The sequence below is a fragment of the Sminthopsis crassicaudata genome, chromosome X (assembly GCF_048593235.1).
Source record: "Sminthopsis crassicaudata isolate SCR6 chromosome X, ASM4859323v1, whole genome shotgun sequence".
Taxonomy (NCBI): Eukaryota; Metazoa; Chordata; class Mammalia; order Dasyuromorphia; family Dasyuridae; genus Sminthopsis; species Sminthopsis crassicaudata.
The window spans coordinates 82873070-82889729 of record NC_133623.1 but is presented as its reverse complement, the minus strand read 5'-3'; the positions used below and the strand labels follow the sequence as shown (position 1 = coordinate 82889729).

At 52.2% G+C, this 16660-nt stretch overlaps 1 protein-coding gene across 6 annotated transcripts in view; it reads right to left on the bottom strand.

Annotated features, from left to right (window-relative positions):
• The window catches only part of IKBKG (inhibitor of nuclear factor kappa B kinase regulatory subunit gamma), a 39292-nt gene that overhangs the window by 4680 nt on the left and 17952 nt on the right, over window positions 1-16660 (bottom strand). For 3 of the 6 annotated variants that reach the window (XM_074277072.1, XM_074277075.1, XM_074277073.1), the window contains exons 4-10: window positions 11300-11491; window positions 10190-10251; window positions 7615-7668; window positions 7341-7464; window positions 5241-5359; window positions 3183-3335; window positions 318-414 (exon numbers count right to left, since the gene is read on the bottom strand). In XM_074277072.1, coding sequence (XP_074133173.1) covers window positions 318-414; window positions 3183-3335; window positions 5241-5359; window positions 7341-7464; window positions 7615-7668; window positions 10190-10251; window positions 11300-11491 — 801 coding nt within the window. The remainder of the gene's footprint in view (window positions 1-317; window positions 415-3182; window positions 3336-5240; window positions 5360-7340; window positions 7465-7614; window positions 7669-10189; window positions 10252-11299; window positions 11492-16660) is intronic. The other 3 variants (XM_074277074.1, XM_074277076.1, XM_074277077.1) reach the window with 1 other exon arrangement.

Sequence of the window (16660 nt, the reverse complement as noted above, 5' to 3'; positions counted from 1 at the left end):
AACCAAAACGCCCCCGAACCTCTCGTCTCTGGCCACCCTGGAGTCCAAGGCTCCAACGGCAATGAGAAAGAAAACCGGTCGGGGATTAAAGCTTCACCAAGCTCCTGACTGGTGGGCAGACCCTTGATGAGGCCCGATCGTCTCACTAATAAAATGGGTGGAACCCCTCGCATACTCCCCGTAAGCTGCTGTATATAAGGCAAGTGGGGGCCTGTGCACTCCTGGGACCCGAGGAGCCTGCTTGCTGAGGGGGTGTCCCTAAGGCACGAAAGCTGGAGAAGGCCTCTCAAACACAGCAGCTGACTGCGTGTACTCACCCTACTGCGCTCACTGCTGGCCTGGCTGTTCTTGATGTGGTTGTCATACTCCTGAAAGAGCTGGTGGTAGGCCACCTGTAACTGGGCCAACTTCCGCCTGAAAAGACCAGACACCCATTTCAGAAGCAGAACTCAGTTGCCTTAAACCCCACATTTCCTGTTCGTCATTTGAAGGAAAGAAAAGTCCTTCCTTGAAAATGACTCTATTCACTTTTCATCCACAAGACCAACCTCAAATGAGGGCCCTCTCCCATAGTGCTCCGAGAAAAGAGACAAGAGGCAGAGAACACACCCCTCCTCCTTGGGATGCCAGACAGTCCCTAAAGCTGTCCCGGGGAGAGATTTTCACTTCGATTTCCCTGGGATAAAAAGTTCCAGAGACTCAAAGCCACCAAGACACCAAAAGATGAAAACGGCCGATGTCAGAGACGCTACGGGGAAGCACACACGTTCACTGGCCCATTGTCAAAGGAAGCATTTCCCGAATGCATCCATAGCAGTGACTGTTGTCTTAGCAAACATGGGCGCACGAGTAGATGCCCGTCAAATAGGGCAGAAGTGCAAACTGGTACGCAAACGTCCTGGGATTGTACCACACTGGGGGGGGGGGGGCAGAGACCAAATAGGGGATTTCGTTAACATAGGCCACTGGGAAACGAGCAAACTCCCTCTGCCGATGCAAAATAGCACCTTCTCCACAGCGTGAGGTAGAATGCCCAGGCGGGATGCGGCAAGGAAGGGAGGGAAGAAGAGGGGGAGAAAGGGAAGAAAGAAGAAGGGAGGAAGAGAAGGAAAGAGAGGGAGGGAGGGAAGGAGGAAGGGAAAGAGGGAGAAGGAAGGAAGAGGAGAAAAGGATAAAGGGGGAGGGGGAGGGGAGGAAAGGAAGAAGAAAAAGAGAGGGAGGGAAGGAAAGAAGAAAGGAGAGAGAAGAGGAAAGGCAAAAGGGAGGAGGGGAGGGAGGGAAGAAGCCAAGGGGAAGAAAGGAAAGAAGGGAAAGGAAAAGAAAAAAGAAAAAGAAAAGGAAAGGAAAGGAGGACAGAAGTGCGCTAAGCACTTTAGGCTTTCCCTTGCCCTGATGCTTCACATCTCAAGTCAGTGGGTCAAAAAGTGAACTCCTTTTCTTTGCCCTAAGCCTTCCCCTCCTCCACATGCCCTCCTTTGTGGCAAAGGCACCGCCAGCTTTGCAGTGGCTCGGGTTCACAAAGGTGCCACGTTCCTCACTCCCTCGGCTTCCGCGTCCGGGGACTGGCCAGATCCTCCCGTTTCTTCTTTCACACACGTCTCGGCCGAGCTTTGTTCCACGTACACAGCTCCGTCCCTGGGTCAAGCCCTCAACACCTTTGACCTAGATGACTCCAACACGCTCCTAATGGCCTCCTTGCCTCATCTCTCTCATCTGTTCCCTCCTGTTGCCAAAGTCATTCTCCCCAAGCACGGATCTGAGCCTGTCACTCTCCTCCCATCCAATGCTAGTGGCTTCCCGACGCCAATGCGGCCGGTGGGCTCGGAAAGCTAAGCCTTCCCAAGTGGGCCCTCCCCACCTGGACCGCGGTCCCTGCTGCTCTCTGCCTCCAAGCTTGGGCGTACCACCATCTGCATGACCCCTCTCTCTCTCTCTCTCGCAAACATTGGGATGGTTTCCTTCTTTGTACCTGTATCGTTCAACCCGGCACATGGACACATAACAAATGACACGGAGAAGACTAGCTTATCTAACAGCACATCCTTGAAAAGTTGCCCCAAAAGGCAGCATAGCGCGGGGCCCCAGAAACGGTTCCCCAGGCAAGAGAACAGGAGCACTGTAAGCGGCTCAACCCAAAGGCCAAGCTGCTGGTCACGCAGAGCCCTGAAGATGCTTCAAGGAAAAAAAAAGGGGCCTCAGGGACTTCCCCCCAACCAGTCAGGGTGAAAGTCCCAAAGCTCTTTCCTATGTTTTCCCCCAAAGGGAAAAAAAAATCTTGCTGCCAAAGCAGGAAGGAAAGTCTTTTTCGGTAACAGAGGCGGGAAGAAATCCCCCTTCCTTCCACGCTAATCCGACACGTGTCGGCTCTGGGAAGTCAGGAGGCGTCTCCGGGGATCTAGCAAAGCGGGGAGCCATGTCTTCTCAGGGCCACTGTCGCTCAGACCTCCCTCAAAGAGGACAAGCTTTGTCTAATGGTAAGCTGTGCCCAAAAGATGTCGTTCCTTTCCCAAAACACTCGAGAGGACGGTATGGGACGGTCCTGTGCCACATCCCTGCCACCTCTCCAGGTGGTGGCGGGCATCTTGGATCAGTTCACTTTGATGCCATTAGCAGCCCTGCCTCATCTAAGCTAAGTACCGGGATCTTGTGAAGGAAACTGAGACCATCTGGTTCAATTTCATTTTACAAAGGAGGAAACCGAGGTCCAGGGAGAAATAAGCTTTTGCTAAAGGTCACAGAAGGATTAGAAGTGGAATTTGAAGCTAGAACCAATGTTCTCACAAGAACTACCTAGGAGCCAGATTGTGCAAGTATCAGCACCCCTGTTTTACTGATGAGGAAAACAAATCCAAAAGTTCAAGCTCACAAAAAGGAGCAAGTGGTAGGGACAAGAGTCCAGGAGAACCTTTTCTGGATCACCCTTTCCCCGTGGCGCAGTCTGGTGGGCAGCAGGCTACTCCCACTTCCCTTAAAGACTGGGCTGGGGAGCTAAGAATGAAGAGAAGGCAAAGGCGAGCATGTCTGCTTCCAGGCCAGGCCTCCGCTGACACAAACGGGGTTGTATCATCTGCTCACAACTGGCAGCAGGCTGCTACCTGCTCTGATGGGGTCCTCAGGAAGCCCCAGGGCACTGCCCAAGCGCCCTCCCCACCAGTTCCCCCATCTCGGCGCCAGGGGCTCACTTCTCCTCAGACGCAGCCTGCCGCTCCATCCGCAGGGCGGCCTCCACGTTCTGGGTCTGCATGCGCAGCTGCTCCACCTGCACGCTGTGCTGTTTGTGCAGCTGCTCGTTCTCACTCTCCAGATGCTTGATCTTCTCACTGGCTGCCCGGGCTCTTGGACAGGAAGACAAGAAAAGGTCAGTGAGGGATCGCAAGGGAAAGACAGGCCTGACGGTCAAGCCCTGGAAGCCAAACAGGAGATCGGCGAATGGGACGGTCCCCAGTCGGGTCTGTGGGCCGAGGATGGCGGGGGCTGCCGAGAAGGAAGCCGCGCCCCCGCGCCGAGCTGCCTGGCTCCCAGACTTTCGGCACCCGACCAGAGAACACGTCCTCAAGTCTAGATTTGATGGTCAGTCGAAGGATCTTACAAGCCAGGCTGGGAGGATGGGGGACAAGCATGGCCATACACCTACCAATGGGCCTAGCGTCTATGAAAGCAGTGCTTGCCAACTTGTAGCACACGGGGGCGGTGCCCGTGGCATCCTTCGTTCTACGCCGGTGCCCAACGGTAACCGATTCTAGTTCCCGGTGAGAGAACAAAGAGCACCCTTCCACAATCCAAGTGCCACCGTAGGAGCGAGGAACAAGAGCTCGGCTGACTCTGCTCCGGCTCTTTAACTGACCCCACTGGGCTCACCCGTCCTGATCCTAACTCGGCAGGTCTGGACTCCAACCGCGCCTGGGGGGGTCCAGGACCTTTGGGCACTTCGTTCCCCTGAACTCCAGAGTCTCCTCGGCACGAGGAGGCCTGGCCTGAGAAATCATCGCCTGTGACCCAGTCTCCCGGAGCAGGATGCTGGCATGCGAGAAAAAGGAATGGCCAGCTCCAGCCTCCGGCGCACTTCTCGCCTGCCACAGAAAAGAAGCAGCCATTCACAACGGAAGGGCCCAAAGGAACTTGCAGTGGAAGGGCTTTTGAGGAATCTGCTGTAGGCAAATTGGTCTTTTATGAAGAAAATAATTACACCTTCATTTCTCTGCCGGAACTCTGCTTTGCTGTGAGGAACTTGCCTGCAGTGATAACGCCCCGGGCTGACCTGCCCCTCCTGAATTAGCTAGAAGGAAGAGGCCCTCGTGGCCCAGGAAGTACGCTACCCACTCGAAAACGTTTCTGAGGCGGGCGCCGGCGTGGCGCTCAGAGAAAGGAGCTCCCGGGCTCACGTGGGACACGACATGCAAACCCACGTGGCCGGGCCAGGAGGCAGAGATGAGGAGGGAGCAGCTTGGGGGGGGGTGGGGGGAGAGGGAGAGACAGCCAGAGCAAAGGCCCAGGACCGGGAGCTGGAGGCTCTCGTCCCAACGGTCCTTGGATCAAAGGCTACAAGGGATGGAAGGACTGTGAATGTCAAGTGGAACATGCTGTCTTTGATCCTGGAGGCACTAAGGAGCCACTGGGGGAAATGACATGATCAGACCCAACAGCGGTTCTCACACTTTTTAAATAGGGGGCCAGTTCACTGTCCCTCAGACTGTTGCAGCGCCTCAGCCCGGTGCCGGAAGTGCGCGTTGCTCACGCGAGTTCGGGTCGAACGTCACTTCCGGTCTGATTTTGCCATGACCTGGCGGGCCGCAGTTTTGAGGACCCCTGCTTTAGAAGAATCATCTTAGTGGCGAAACAGAGAAAGGAGTGCAGTGAGCAGGAGGACGCCGTAGCGGTGACCGCAGGCGTCTCAGGGGGGAGGTGACGGAGGGGCCCTGCGCGGGGACCGAGACCATTTCAGAGCTGGCACAGGGGAGAGGGTCAGCACGACACCCGGGGGGAGGAGGGTAGAGAAAATGAGGCTCGGTCCTCAATAGTGATAGGAATGGGGTGGATTTGGGGGGAAAAGGTAAGAGTTTTGCTTGGGACACGCTGAATTTCTTCTGGCCATCCAATCCAGGATGCTGAGAGGCAGCTGAAGATAGATCAGAGGGGAACTGAGGAGTTAGGGCAGGACGGGGACAGGTGGGAATCGTCAGCAGAGGGACAGGCCCTCACTCTGGAGAGGCGCCGGGACAGGCGAGTCTGCTGCCACGTACCTGTCCTCTAGGACTTGTCTGTCCTTGCTGGAGATCTCCAAGCGGCTCTGGCTCTCCTGCAGCTCTCCGAGCAGGGAGGTCACCTGGGCTTTCACAGAGCCTTTGTCTTCTGTCAGTTGCTGTGGGGAAAGATGATGGCTGCAGGTCAGGCCCCTTCTGTTCTTTACAAAGACTGGTAAGGCAGAGGCGGAAATCCCAGTGGCCTGCTGGTGAAACTCAAGTACACCCTTACTCCCCCAATCTCAGAATGAAGCCAGGGCTAGCCGGCAAAGGGCTTTCGATGTCGCCGTGAGAAAGCAGGGGAGCGGCACGATCAGATCTGCACGGCGGGCCGGCCGGCCGAAGGACGGGCGCTCAGCTCGGCCGCGTCCTGAGAAAATCTTGCGTGGATTCTTCGGACCCACCTCTCGCTGCCGGCTCTTTCCTCCCCACCCAAGCGTGGACTAAGTGCGCATCCTCTGGCCTCTCCCATCTGCTCTCAAAGATGGCCCATCCCCAGCTGGAAGCCTCCTCTCAGCTCCCCAATGCCCCGCGCTTCCCAGCAGCCTTTGGGCTGGTGGCTGGCCCTCTTCCTCTCTCCGTGGCAAGGACACCGTCTTCTCCTAGTTCTAACCTTAACTCTGCTTCCTCTCGATGCAACACACGTTAGGGGCCAACTGTGGGGGGAGTCTGAAGCCTGGAAGGAGCCAAAGTGGCAACGGAGCCCTGTCCGCAGGGAGCCCAAAGTGCAGCAGTTTGTCATGCTCACGGGACATGGCTTCCTTCTGGATTTCACCTCCCTTTAACATAGACACCCCCCCCAAAAGCTGCCCTAGCCTCCTCCTTTGGCTGCCCCGGCCAAGTGGCCGGGCCTGCACTCTCCCTGAACCCTGAATTCTCCTCCTGCGTGGCCCCCCGCAGCAGGCATCTTGCCCCCAGCTGGAGCTCAGCATGGCTCCTTGGGGTCTCCCCCCCCCCCGCCAGCCAGGCCTGGCCCCACTTCTCATTTCTCTGCCGCCAGAAGCCTGACGGACGTGGACCCCACCCCCTCTCAGGGCCACCTCAATCTTCTTTCTTAGGGACAGAAAGTCTCTGCCTCCAGATAACCAGCAGCCTCGCCAGGCTGCGTGCCAGCTCCCTCACTGCTTCTCAAGGTCCTCCCCAGCCAGCCTCCAGCTAGGGAGCAGCGAGCACCCGGCCTGGAGTGTGCTCTGGCTGCACAAACCTCTCACCCCGGCCTTCCTCCCCAAAGTCACCTGTAAAATGGCGACCGTAATGGCAACGGCCTCCCGGGGTTGTCAGAATTTCAAAGCATTCTACAAAGTCAGAGCACAGAACAGGACTGCTCTTTCTCCTGGCTTCGGTCCCAGGGAAAGTGGAGCAGCCGTGAATCCCTATTTTGTTTTATGGCGACTTGTAAACGCGCCTCATCTTCCTGCTTGGGGGAGCAGCAGGGATCGGGGGAGGCAGGGTACGAAGCGGCTGCCCGACAAAATGCCACTTCCGGCCCACCCGGAAGAGGCCCCGCGTCTGCCTGGGCACCTTCTGGAATCCTCACCGGCTCAGCTCCGAAGCTAGGCGGCCTCGTGCGCACTTCAAGAGGGTACAGACACAGTCCCCGATCTGGGGAGCCCCCCCCCCCGCGACAGGCCCAGGGGATGTGTGGGCAGGACGAAATGCAAACAGGCAAATCATGGGCAACGTGCTGGGACACTAAGGCCTCATCAGAAGAGCTGGCTTCAGACTATCCAGATAAGCAGCCTCCTTCCCGCTCTGGGGGGCAGGGAGCTCATCTATAGCGGGATTCAGTGAGAACCCGTCCACCCTCCACTCCAGAATCCCGAAAAGTCGCTGAAGCAAAGGCAGAGGCGATTCAAACGCAAGTTCTGTGATGCTAAATTCAGCATCGCGGCCACCGTCTCGCCACGCTGCCCCTGACCAGGCCCAGACGTCCCAGAGCCGGCCGCCTCATCCTCCCCCGGGCCGGACATCTGGCCCAGAGCTGCTCCCTCCCCCTCCTCCTCCCTCTCTTCCCTTCATTCTCTTCCGCCCGACCCGGGACACTAGCTAAGGCAGCCCCAAGACCCTCAGTTTAGTTGCGCGTGAGTTGCTTCTTCTCACCTCCACCTGCCTCTTCAGGGCCTGTAACTGCAGCTCAGCCCTCCTCTCCACATCTTTTTCCCTCACTGCCATTTGGGCCACCTTGCCCTGCAGGGACAGCAGCTCCTGCTTCAGCGCCGCGTTCCTAGAAAAGGCAAGCCCTGGCTAGCTCCTACTCAGCAGCAGCCGGGGGAGGTAAGGACTGCCGGGCACGAGAGGGCAAACGCAGCAGGGGTTCCAAAGCAGAGGGAGGGCCCAGCCCGGGGGACCGTCCCACCGAAAGCCAGCAACTCACTCGTTCTCCACATCCTGCATCTTCTTCTTCAGCGACTCCTTGGAATCGCCGCTCCTGCCATGGAAAGAGAAACAACAAGAAACGGTCACAAGGCCTGTGTCCTTGGAACCCCTGGCAGAAAGGTGGGGGGAGAGACAAGCATTTGTTTAAGCAGCTATTATGAGACCGGGCTAAGTACTTCGCAATATCATCAATCCCATTTTACAGATACAGACGGATAAACGAGGCAGTCGGACGAAGCGGCTTGGCCAGCATCCCACAGCTTAGTCAGCGTCTGCCGCCAGGCCCAAGACGCTGCCCCCAACTCCCCTCGTGCCGCCTCCCGAGCCCAAGCGTGGGAAGGGTCCTTCCCAGGGGCACAGCCGTAATGAGAAGCGGGTCTCGGGGGGCCGCTGGCCGACCCGCCGACTCCCCGAACCTAGCGCTCCTGCTCCTCCTCCGCACTCGGCTCCCAGTGTCCTTAGCAGATGAAGAGCACAGTGCCTGGCACTTCACGCTGGCCGTTCCCATCCCGTGCTGGCCAATCCCTCGCGTGTCCCTGCCCGCCGCAGGCTGCCCTGGCTTTGGCCCTCCCCTTACTTCTTGGCAGAGGTGGCAGACTATGGCTGTGGAATACTGCCTAGAACTTCCAACTTTTCCATACGCTGATGAGCTTTGTGTTAGGGCCTTTATTCTTCTTTGTCCTTGTTATAAGGGACAGCTCTTTCAGAAAGGGAGAAGGGAGGGAAATTAGAAAACGCAGGTGTCAGCAAACCAAAACAGCAGGAAAAACTTGTTTTTTACAAAATGCAAATGACTTCTCTAAAGCCATGACCTTTGAGGGCCTCGCAGAGCCACCTGGAGAGGAGGAAATGACTCGGGCAGCCACACAAGACCACTGGGCACTCACCTAAGAGGGGCTGAAAGTCTGACGGAACCTGCCATGGCTCCCTGTCCCCCAGTGCTCTCAGCTGAGAACCTTGCCTCCCATCGACTGAAAGAAATCAAGACTCTCTGCCCGGCGTCCCCCGTCTCGCTCGTCTCCGGTCCCCTAGATCCTTCTGCACCTGGCTCACGTGACTGGCCTCGGTCCTGCCCAACCCCTCCCCATGTTCCGCCCCATCTCCTCCTCCTCCTCCAGCTGGCTGTCCCCTCCCTTTCGACAGCTCCATCTCCCTGAATCCTGGCTCATCCCTGAGGCCGCAGCCGCCCAGGCCCGCTATCAATTCTCCCCTGCCCTCCAGGGCTCCCACCTACAGCAAGCGCCTCCAACTTTTCTCCCGACTTCTTGTCGCCCCACAATCTCATCCCCTCCCTCCCCTGCAGCTGCTCTTTGACGGGAGGAGCTCTCCTCAGGCCTCAGTTTGGCCTTCTCTACGGCCCTGGACCCCGAGGGCCGCTCTGCTCCCGCACACTCTCTTCTCTCCGAGTCACCGCCCGCTCCCTCTGTCTCCCTGGCTGGCGGTTCCTCCAGGTCCTGCCCTCTAACTGTGGGGGTCCCTCAGGGCTCCATCCTGGGCCCTCCTCTGCCCTCCCTCCCACCTCTATGCCGAGGGGTCTCCCATCTCCCCCTCTGCTGGCCTCCCCCTCCTTCCTTCCTTGTTCCTGCCCCCAGGGCCCCCGCATCCCTTAAATACGGCCCCTCCTCCTCCAGCACTGCCACCGCCCTGCTGCAGACCCTCGTCACCTCACACCTACACGACTGCCACAGCTGCCGGGGTGGGCCGGGGGGAAGAGGCCTGCCCGCCTCAGTCCCCCGCTCCAGTCCAGGCTCCGTTCGGCCGCTAGCACGATTTTCCTCCAGTTCGGATCCAATCAAATCACACGCCCCCCTCCCTTTATTCAAAACACCCGGGTGGCTCCCTCTCCCCTCCAGGATCAAAAACGCTGGGGCTGCCATTCGAAGCCCTTCCCTCCCTAGCCCCCTCCCCGCAGGTACCCTCTGACCCAGTGACCTGGCCTGGCTCCGCACAGACGAGTCCCTCCAGCTGCGGACACTTCCCCTGGCCGTCCCCTGGAATCCTCTGCATCCTCTGCTCTACCCACCGCGCTCCCTGGCCTAGGTCCCAACAAAAGCCTCACTTGTCCCAGGAGCCCTTCCCCGGCCCCTCCCCGTGCACAGAGCCTGCTCTGCACCTGGTGCTTTGCATGGTGTCTTCCCCATTAGACCGGAAGCTCCTCGGAGGAACAAATTGTCTTTTGGCCCTTCCGTGTCCCCTCCGGCACATCACAAACACTTAACACAAGTGTTTATCCACTGACTGGATGGAGCGGATTTCCATACGCCAACTCTGGGTACGCAGATGCCCCACCCCCTCCTGTTACGGCCCAAAGGGGCCGGGCTGCGGCAGTGTCCAAGGCCAAGAAGTCCACTTTGGCCCCGAATCCCTCTTCCCTCAGTGCCCCTCTCCATCCCCCGCCCCGCTGCCTTGCTGGAACCCTCACGCCTCCCCTAAAGAAGAAAAATCTCTGCCGTTCTACCGTGAAACCCCTCCCGGGTCCCCGGAACGGGCTGCGACGGGCCGCTTCGGCGTTGATTCCAATCAAAAGACAGTTTGCAAAGAAAGCAGATGGCACTGAACGTAGGAAGGCTAACCTGCCACTTGCCCCTTGCAAAGATTCTGTCTCCAGCAGTCCTTGCGCTTGGGTTTCGCTGTCCTGAAATACCAAAGAGAAAAGCAGGCTTCACACATGTGGCGGACGACGTCCGAGAGAGGCGCGCATCTAGCCTCCCTCTCCTGGGGCTGGAACGGATCCCGCGCAGAGCAAGGCTCTTCCTACTGCCCCAAAGAAGGGGCTCTGGGAGAGGCAGCCGAGCCAGGCCTGCCGCCGCGTGGACAGAAGCTCTCAGACGGGACCCTCATCCTACCAGGAATCGCTGCCTCCCTCCCTCTGCTTGCCACAGGAACTCAGAGCACATTTAAGCCATGGCTTAGAAAAGGTACTGAAAGCTGTGCTCCTTAGATCCGCAGATGATGCCCAAAGGGCCTTGGCAGGCCACAGGCCTAACTGTGAAGTCAGTACATCCTGGAGCACCACAGCTCGCAGACCAGGGAGGGGATAATGGCACCATCTTTGGCCCTCTCAGATGTCTATCCGGAATGCCACACTGGATTCGGAGAGGGCCCAGAGAAGAGAATGCTCAGAGGGACACACGGGCAGCAAATATTGAAAGGACCATCCCGTGGAGAGAAGACTCGTTCTGTCTGGCCCCAAAGAACAGGGCAAGAACCATGATGGGAAGCGTCCAATCTGGGCCCAACAACTGGAGCTGCTAAAGGGCAGAGCGGCGTGCCTGAGGCACAGCGGGATGGCCCCTTGGGTCATTCCTTCCTGCGAGGGTGGGCACCGAGGCCCTGGGCCGCTCTCCGGTTCTGACTGGATTTGCAGTCGCACCATTCTGGCTACAGTTTGGAATGAAGACTATCTTTACAATCACAGGCTGGCTTGGCTCAGAGGCCAAATCCTTCCACCTAAGAATGGCCAAGTTTTATTGTATTTGAACCGGTCAGATACAGCAATGGGGTCTCAGATGTTCACTGAACTATTCTGAAATTCTGCATGAGGACCCTACATCAGAGAGCATGAAGGAAGCCTGGAGATCTCCTAGCCCAGGGGAAGGGGTGAAGACGCCTTCGAGGTTCCCAGCGGCTGAGGGGTAGAGGGAGAAGTCAGGCCCCGCTCTGCCCCGCCGGCCCACGGTTACCTTCGTCCTCGGCTGGCTCTCCCCAGGTGGTCCCCGGGCTGCTTGCTTCCTTAGCTCCTGGTTCTCCAGGAGAAGAACTTCTTTCTCTTTCTGGAGGCTTTCATTGGTCTCCTGAAATTGTCGCAAACGTTCCTCTAGCTGCTCTTTCAGGGTCCTCAGAGCCTCTCTTTCCGACTCGCCCGGAACCTGACCCTCAAAGAACCAGACTTAGAATTAGACAGGACCTCAGGGTTACCTCGAGATGTTCGGGCAAATTCCTAGGGAAATACCAACAGGCCCACTCCCATTTCATGGACAAGAAGTGCCGAGGATGCTCTAAAAAGTTGAAGCAAGATGTCGCTATGGCCAGTGCTTCCAGCAGGCCACGCTACAGAGCCTAGGCCGCACAGACAGACTTGTGAGCCCCAGAAAAAGCAATGATCATCACCCTTCTTTGTAAGTATGGCTCCCTCCAGGAATTTCTCCCTCCTGGGTCAACAATGGTCAGTGGTTTTCACAGGTTACAACACAAGCCCAAGCCTTTTATCCCGGCATTCGAAGCCCTCCCACAAGGTGGGATCAGAATCCCACCTTATTTACCATTACTCAGAAACTGTTATTAACAAGAACGAGGACATTTCGGAGCAAAATGCCTAGACAGACTCCCCACTTCCAATATGCCCTCCCCAAAACATGCAATTTGGGTCAGACTGAACCAGACTTCACAAAAATTTAGAAAATGCACCAGTCTGAATTTGGTTTGGGGAAAGCTCCCAAAAGTCACAGTGAGTCACTTTTCCAGCCCAGGACAGCTTAGGAAGCTAGATGGAGAGGTCCAAGAGGTCTGTGGACACTGGACCAGGGGCTGGCCAAGAACACAGGCCAGTGGCAGTTACAGCATTCTAGCACTCAGGGACTAATGGGCCTGAGGGCTGAGACAGAGCACCAGCTGTGAACGAGCAAGGAACATGTTGCAGAAACACACCTGTGTGGCTCGGATCCAGGGACAGAGCAGCAACTCATTTCTAGCCTTTCCCCAGTCCCATAAGCCTACACTGGGATGACTAAGCCAGGAATCCCGGAGCAGAGGAGAGCCTCCCGGCAGGCCAGTAGTGGCTGAGTCCAGCAACTACCTGCTGAGACTCCCAGTCAGGGACAAGATGCACGCTGGGTCGGGAACTAGCAGAGCACAAAGGGCAGTGAACAGACCAGCCCAAATCTCAGCAGAACTCTGAAAGCAGCAGAAGGATAGAACAGGCCAGAAGGCCAGGCCAGACAGTCCCACCAACCCCTACTGAAGTGCAGAGTCCAGCCCTAACATCAAGTCCAGATTCTGAAAGGAGGCTGAGAGAATGAGCCAATGACCAAAAGAGAACCTAACCATAAAGAGCTACTACAGTAACAAGGAAACCCAAACCAGAAGAAAATGAATCGAGAATACTGACAAGCAAAGGCTCAAAGAAAATACACTGGAATATTAGTCTAACAAGAATTCCTAAAAGGTTTTTTTTGTTGTTGTTGTTTTTTTAAAGAGCAAAAAATCAAAGGATATGAACAGATGATTTTCAGATGATGAAATTAAAACTATTTCCACTCATCTGAAAGAGTGTTCCAAATCACTATTGATCAGAGAAATGCAAATGAAGACAACTCTGAGATAGCACTACACACCTGTCAGATTGGCTAAGATGACAGGAACAAATAACGATGAATGTTGGAGGGGCTGTGGGAAAACTGGGACACTGATGCATTGTTGGTGGAGTTGTGAAAGAATCCAGCCATTCTGGAGAGCAATCTGGAATTATGCCCAAAAAGTTGTCAAACTGTGCATACCCTTTGACCCAGCCAGTACTACTACTGGGCTTATATCCCAAGGAACTACTAAAGAAGGGAAAGGGACCTGTATGTGCCAAAATGTTTGTGGCAGCCTTATTTGTAGTGGCTAGAAACTGGAAGATGAATGGATGTCCATCAATTGGAGAATGGTTGGGTAAATTATGGTATATGAATATTATGGACCCAGAGTGTTCCTTCTGGGAATTGAGTGTAAATTGTTAGCATTTTTTGTTTTTCTTCCCAGGTTATTTTTACCTTCTGAATCCAATTCTTCCTGTGCAACAAGAGAACTGTTCGGTTCTGCGCACATATTTGTATCTAGGATATACTATAATACATTTAACATGTATGAGACTGCCTGCCATCTATGGGAGGGGGTGGAGGGAAGGAGGGGAAATTTGGAACATAAGGGAGTGCAAGGAATAATGTGGTAAAAAGTTAACCATGCATATGTACTGTCAAAAAAAAATGTTAAAAAAAATACATTAAAAAAACAAACAAACAAACAAAAACAACACCAACAACATAGCATAGGATAAAGTTTTAAAATAAAGTTAAAAAAAAAAAAAAAGACACAAAGTTTGAAAAAAAATTGCAATATCTGTAGCCTTCAAGGCATTTACAATCTATTAGTGTGTGATACAAATTAATAAGATATAAAGTAATACAAATAGTTACATAAAAAGTTTTGTCCAGAGGTACAAACTGTCACTTTAGATCTTTTTCAGATGTCTTAGATCAGTTGATACAAAGTCTTTAGCATTCTGCAACTATAGGAGGAATATCATTCCCTTTATCTTTGAAATTCATATTAGTTCATGTTGGAACAATTTAAAAATCTTCAATAAAATTCATTCCCATAAAAAAAAATACATATATATAAAATGACTGACTGGGAAAAAAAAGGCAAAATAATTTTTTTTTTAATCAAACAAGCAGTAGAGAAATGGAAAAAGAAATGAAAGCTATAGAAGAAAGTTATTAAAAAAATAATAGTTTTGTAAAAGAGGAACAGAGAACATTACTGAAAGATTAGGGCATTTAAAAAAATGCAAAAAGGCAGGCATATTAAAAGCATCCTTTTCAGATCACAATGCAAGCAAAAATATATGTAATAAAGGGCCAGGGGAAAATAGAGCAAAAATTAATTAGAAACTAAATAATCTAATCCTAAAGAATGGGTGGGTCCAACAATAAAGCATAGAAACAATAATTTCAACCAAGAAAATGAGACAACATAACAAAATTTATGGGATGTAGCCAAAGCAGTTCTCAGGGGAAATTTTATATTTCTAGATGCTTACATGAATAAAATATAAAGAAGAGATCAATGAATTGAGCATGCAACTAAAAAAGCTAGAAAAAGAACAAATTTTGAATCTCCAATTAAATACCAAATTAGAAATTCTGAAATTCAAAGGAAAGATGAATAAAACTGAAAGGAAACTACTGAACTAACAAATAAAACTAAGAGTTGGTTTTATGAAGGAAAAAAAAAACCCAATAAAATAAATCTTTGGTTAATTTGATTAAAAAAGGAAAGAAAACCAAATTAACAGTATCAAAAGTGAAAAGGATGAACTTACCACCAATGAAGAGGAAATTAAAGCAATAATTAGGAGCTATTTTAACTCAATTGTATGCTAATATATCTGACAATCTAAATGAAATGAATATTACAAAAATATAAATTGCCCACATTAAGAGAAGAGGAAATAAAATACTCCAGAAAAAAAGAAAAAATCTCCAGGGCCAAATGAATTTACAAGTGAATTCTACCAAGCATTTAAAGAACAATTAATTCCAATACTATATAAACTATTTGGGAAACTAGCGGAAGGAGGAGTCCTATCAAATTCCTTTTATGACACAGATATGGCACTGTTACTTAAGCCAGGAAGAACCAAAACAGAATATTACTGAAGAAAATAATTCCATAAAATCAGAATTAGCCAGTAGGAAGGACACACAAAACAATACCAAAGAAAAGAGATCCTTAAAATTAGAAGTGGCTAATAAATCCACAAGACATTATTCCACAATAAAATAAAACAGAGTCAAAAGACAGAAAACAGAAGAAAATGTGTACTATCATCTTAGGAAATACAAATGACCTGGAAAAAAGATCAAGGAGAGAGAATCTAACAATCATTGTACTACCTCCAAGCCATTGGTCAAAGCCATGATCAAAGAGCCTCAATATCATATTTCAAGAAATCATAAGAGACAACTGGTTCTCTTAGAATCAGAAGGCAAAGTAAAACAGAGAAAAATAGAAAGAATCCACCAGTCACCTCCTGAAAGAAACCCCCAAATGAAAACTCCTAGGAATATTATAGCCAAATTCCAGAGTTTCCAGCAAGCAGCCAACAAGAAAGAATTCAAGTCCAGTGGAGCCATAAGAACTGGTGCGGTGTGAACGAAAGCAGGAGCACAATATCTATACACAAGGACAAAGGGATTGTAAAGATGATCAGCTGTGAAAGTTTTAGGAACCCTGCTAAACAACCTGACTGTGGAGGAATGTTAAAGGATCCCTTAAACTTGTCTTTTTGAGTTGCCCTATTTTCCAGAAATACTGGACCCAGAGTATACAAGTGGCCTTGAATGTACCCAGGACAAGTCCCCCTCCTCTCCCTACCTCTACCCTGAGCTGACATAATATGTTTGCATCCCAAAGCGGACTGCCTGTGTGTCCTTGGGAGTCAAGACCAGTGCCAGATAGTCTGCGATAGGCTGGGAAACTGCTAGTGCAGCTGGGACTTCTGCAGATAGAGACCATCCTATCTTCATGGTCTAACAGTTCTCAAGGGCAAAGAATGAGGCTTTTGCTGGGACCTTGCTCCTCCCCTTTGGGAGGGGTTTTGTCCTCCTACCTTTACGGTACCTTCTCCCCAGGCCCCTTTACTTGGAGATTTCTGGTACCTCCTCCTTCCTTGCTGTTATAAATATACAAACCTTGAGAGATACTGTGAACTCTTTTGAGTTTCACATGCACGTTTGTTTCTCTTGGGATAAACCTAGTTTTCATCTAAGTTTCACGAAGTTGTGATTGCCTGACCCGATCCATCACACTTCCAAAAGATTCATGAGGAAATCCGCTGATCCCCTCCAGAGAGAGAGCAGAAAGAAGTGTCGTTTCTTCTCTTTCTCTTTTATGCATTTGGCTAATGGAGACATTTTTAAGAGGCCAATCCATATGTGTCATCAGTTTTATTTTTGTGGCCTTTCTCAGTGAGAGAGGAAGAACAGAGAAGCAAGAACTGAAGAAAAGATCATTTTAAAAAATACTTTTAATTGCCACTGATTAGAGAAATGCAAATTAAGACAGCTCTGAGGTACCACTCCACACCTGTCAGATTGGCTAAGATGACAGGAACAAATAATGATGAATGTTGGAGGGGATGTGGGAAAACTGGGACACTGACGCATTGTGAAATGCATTCATGAGTTGTGAACTGATCCAACCATTCTGGAGAGCAATTTGGAATTAGGCCCAAAGAGCTATCAAACTGGGCAGCCCCTTTGAGCCAGCAGGGCCATTAT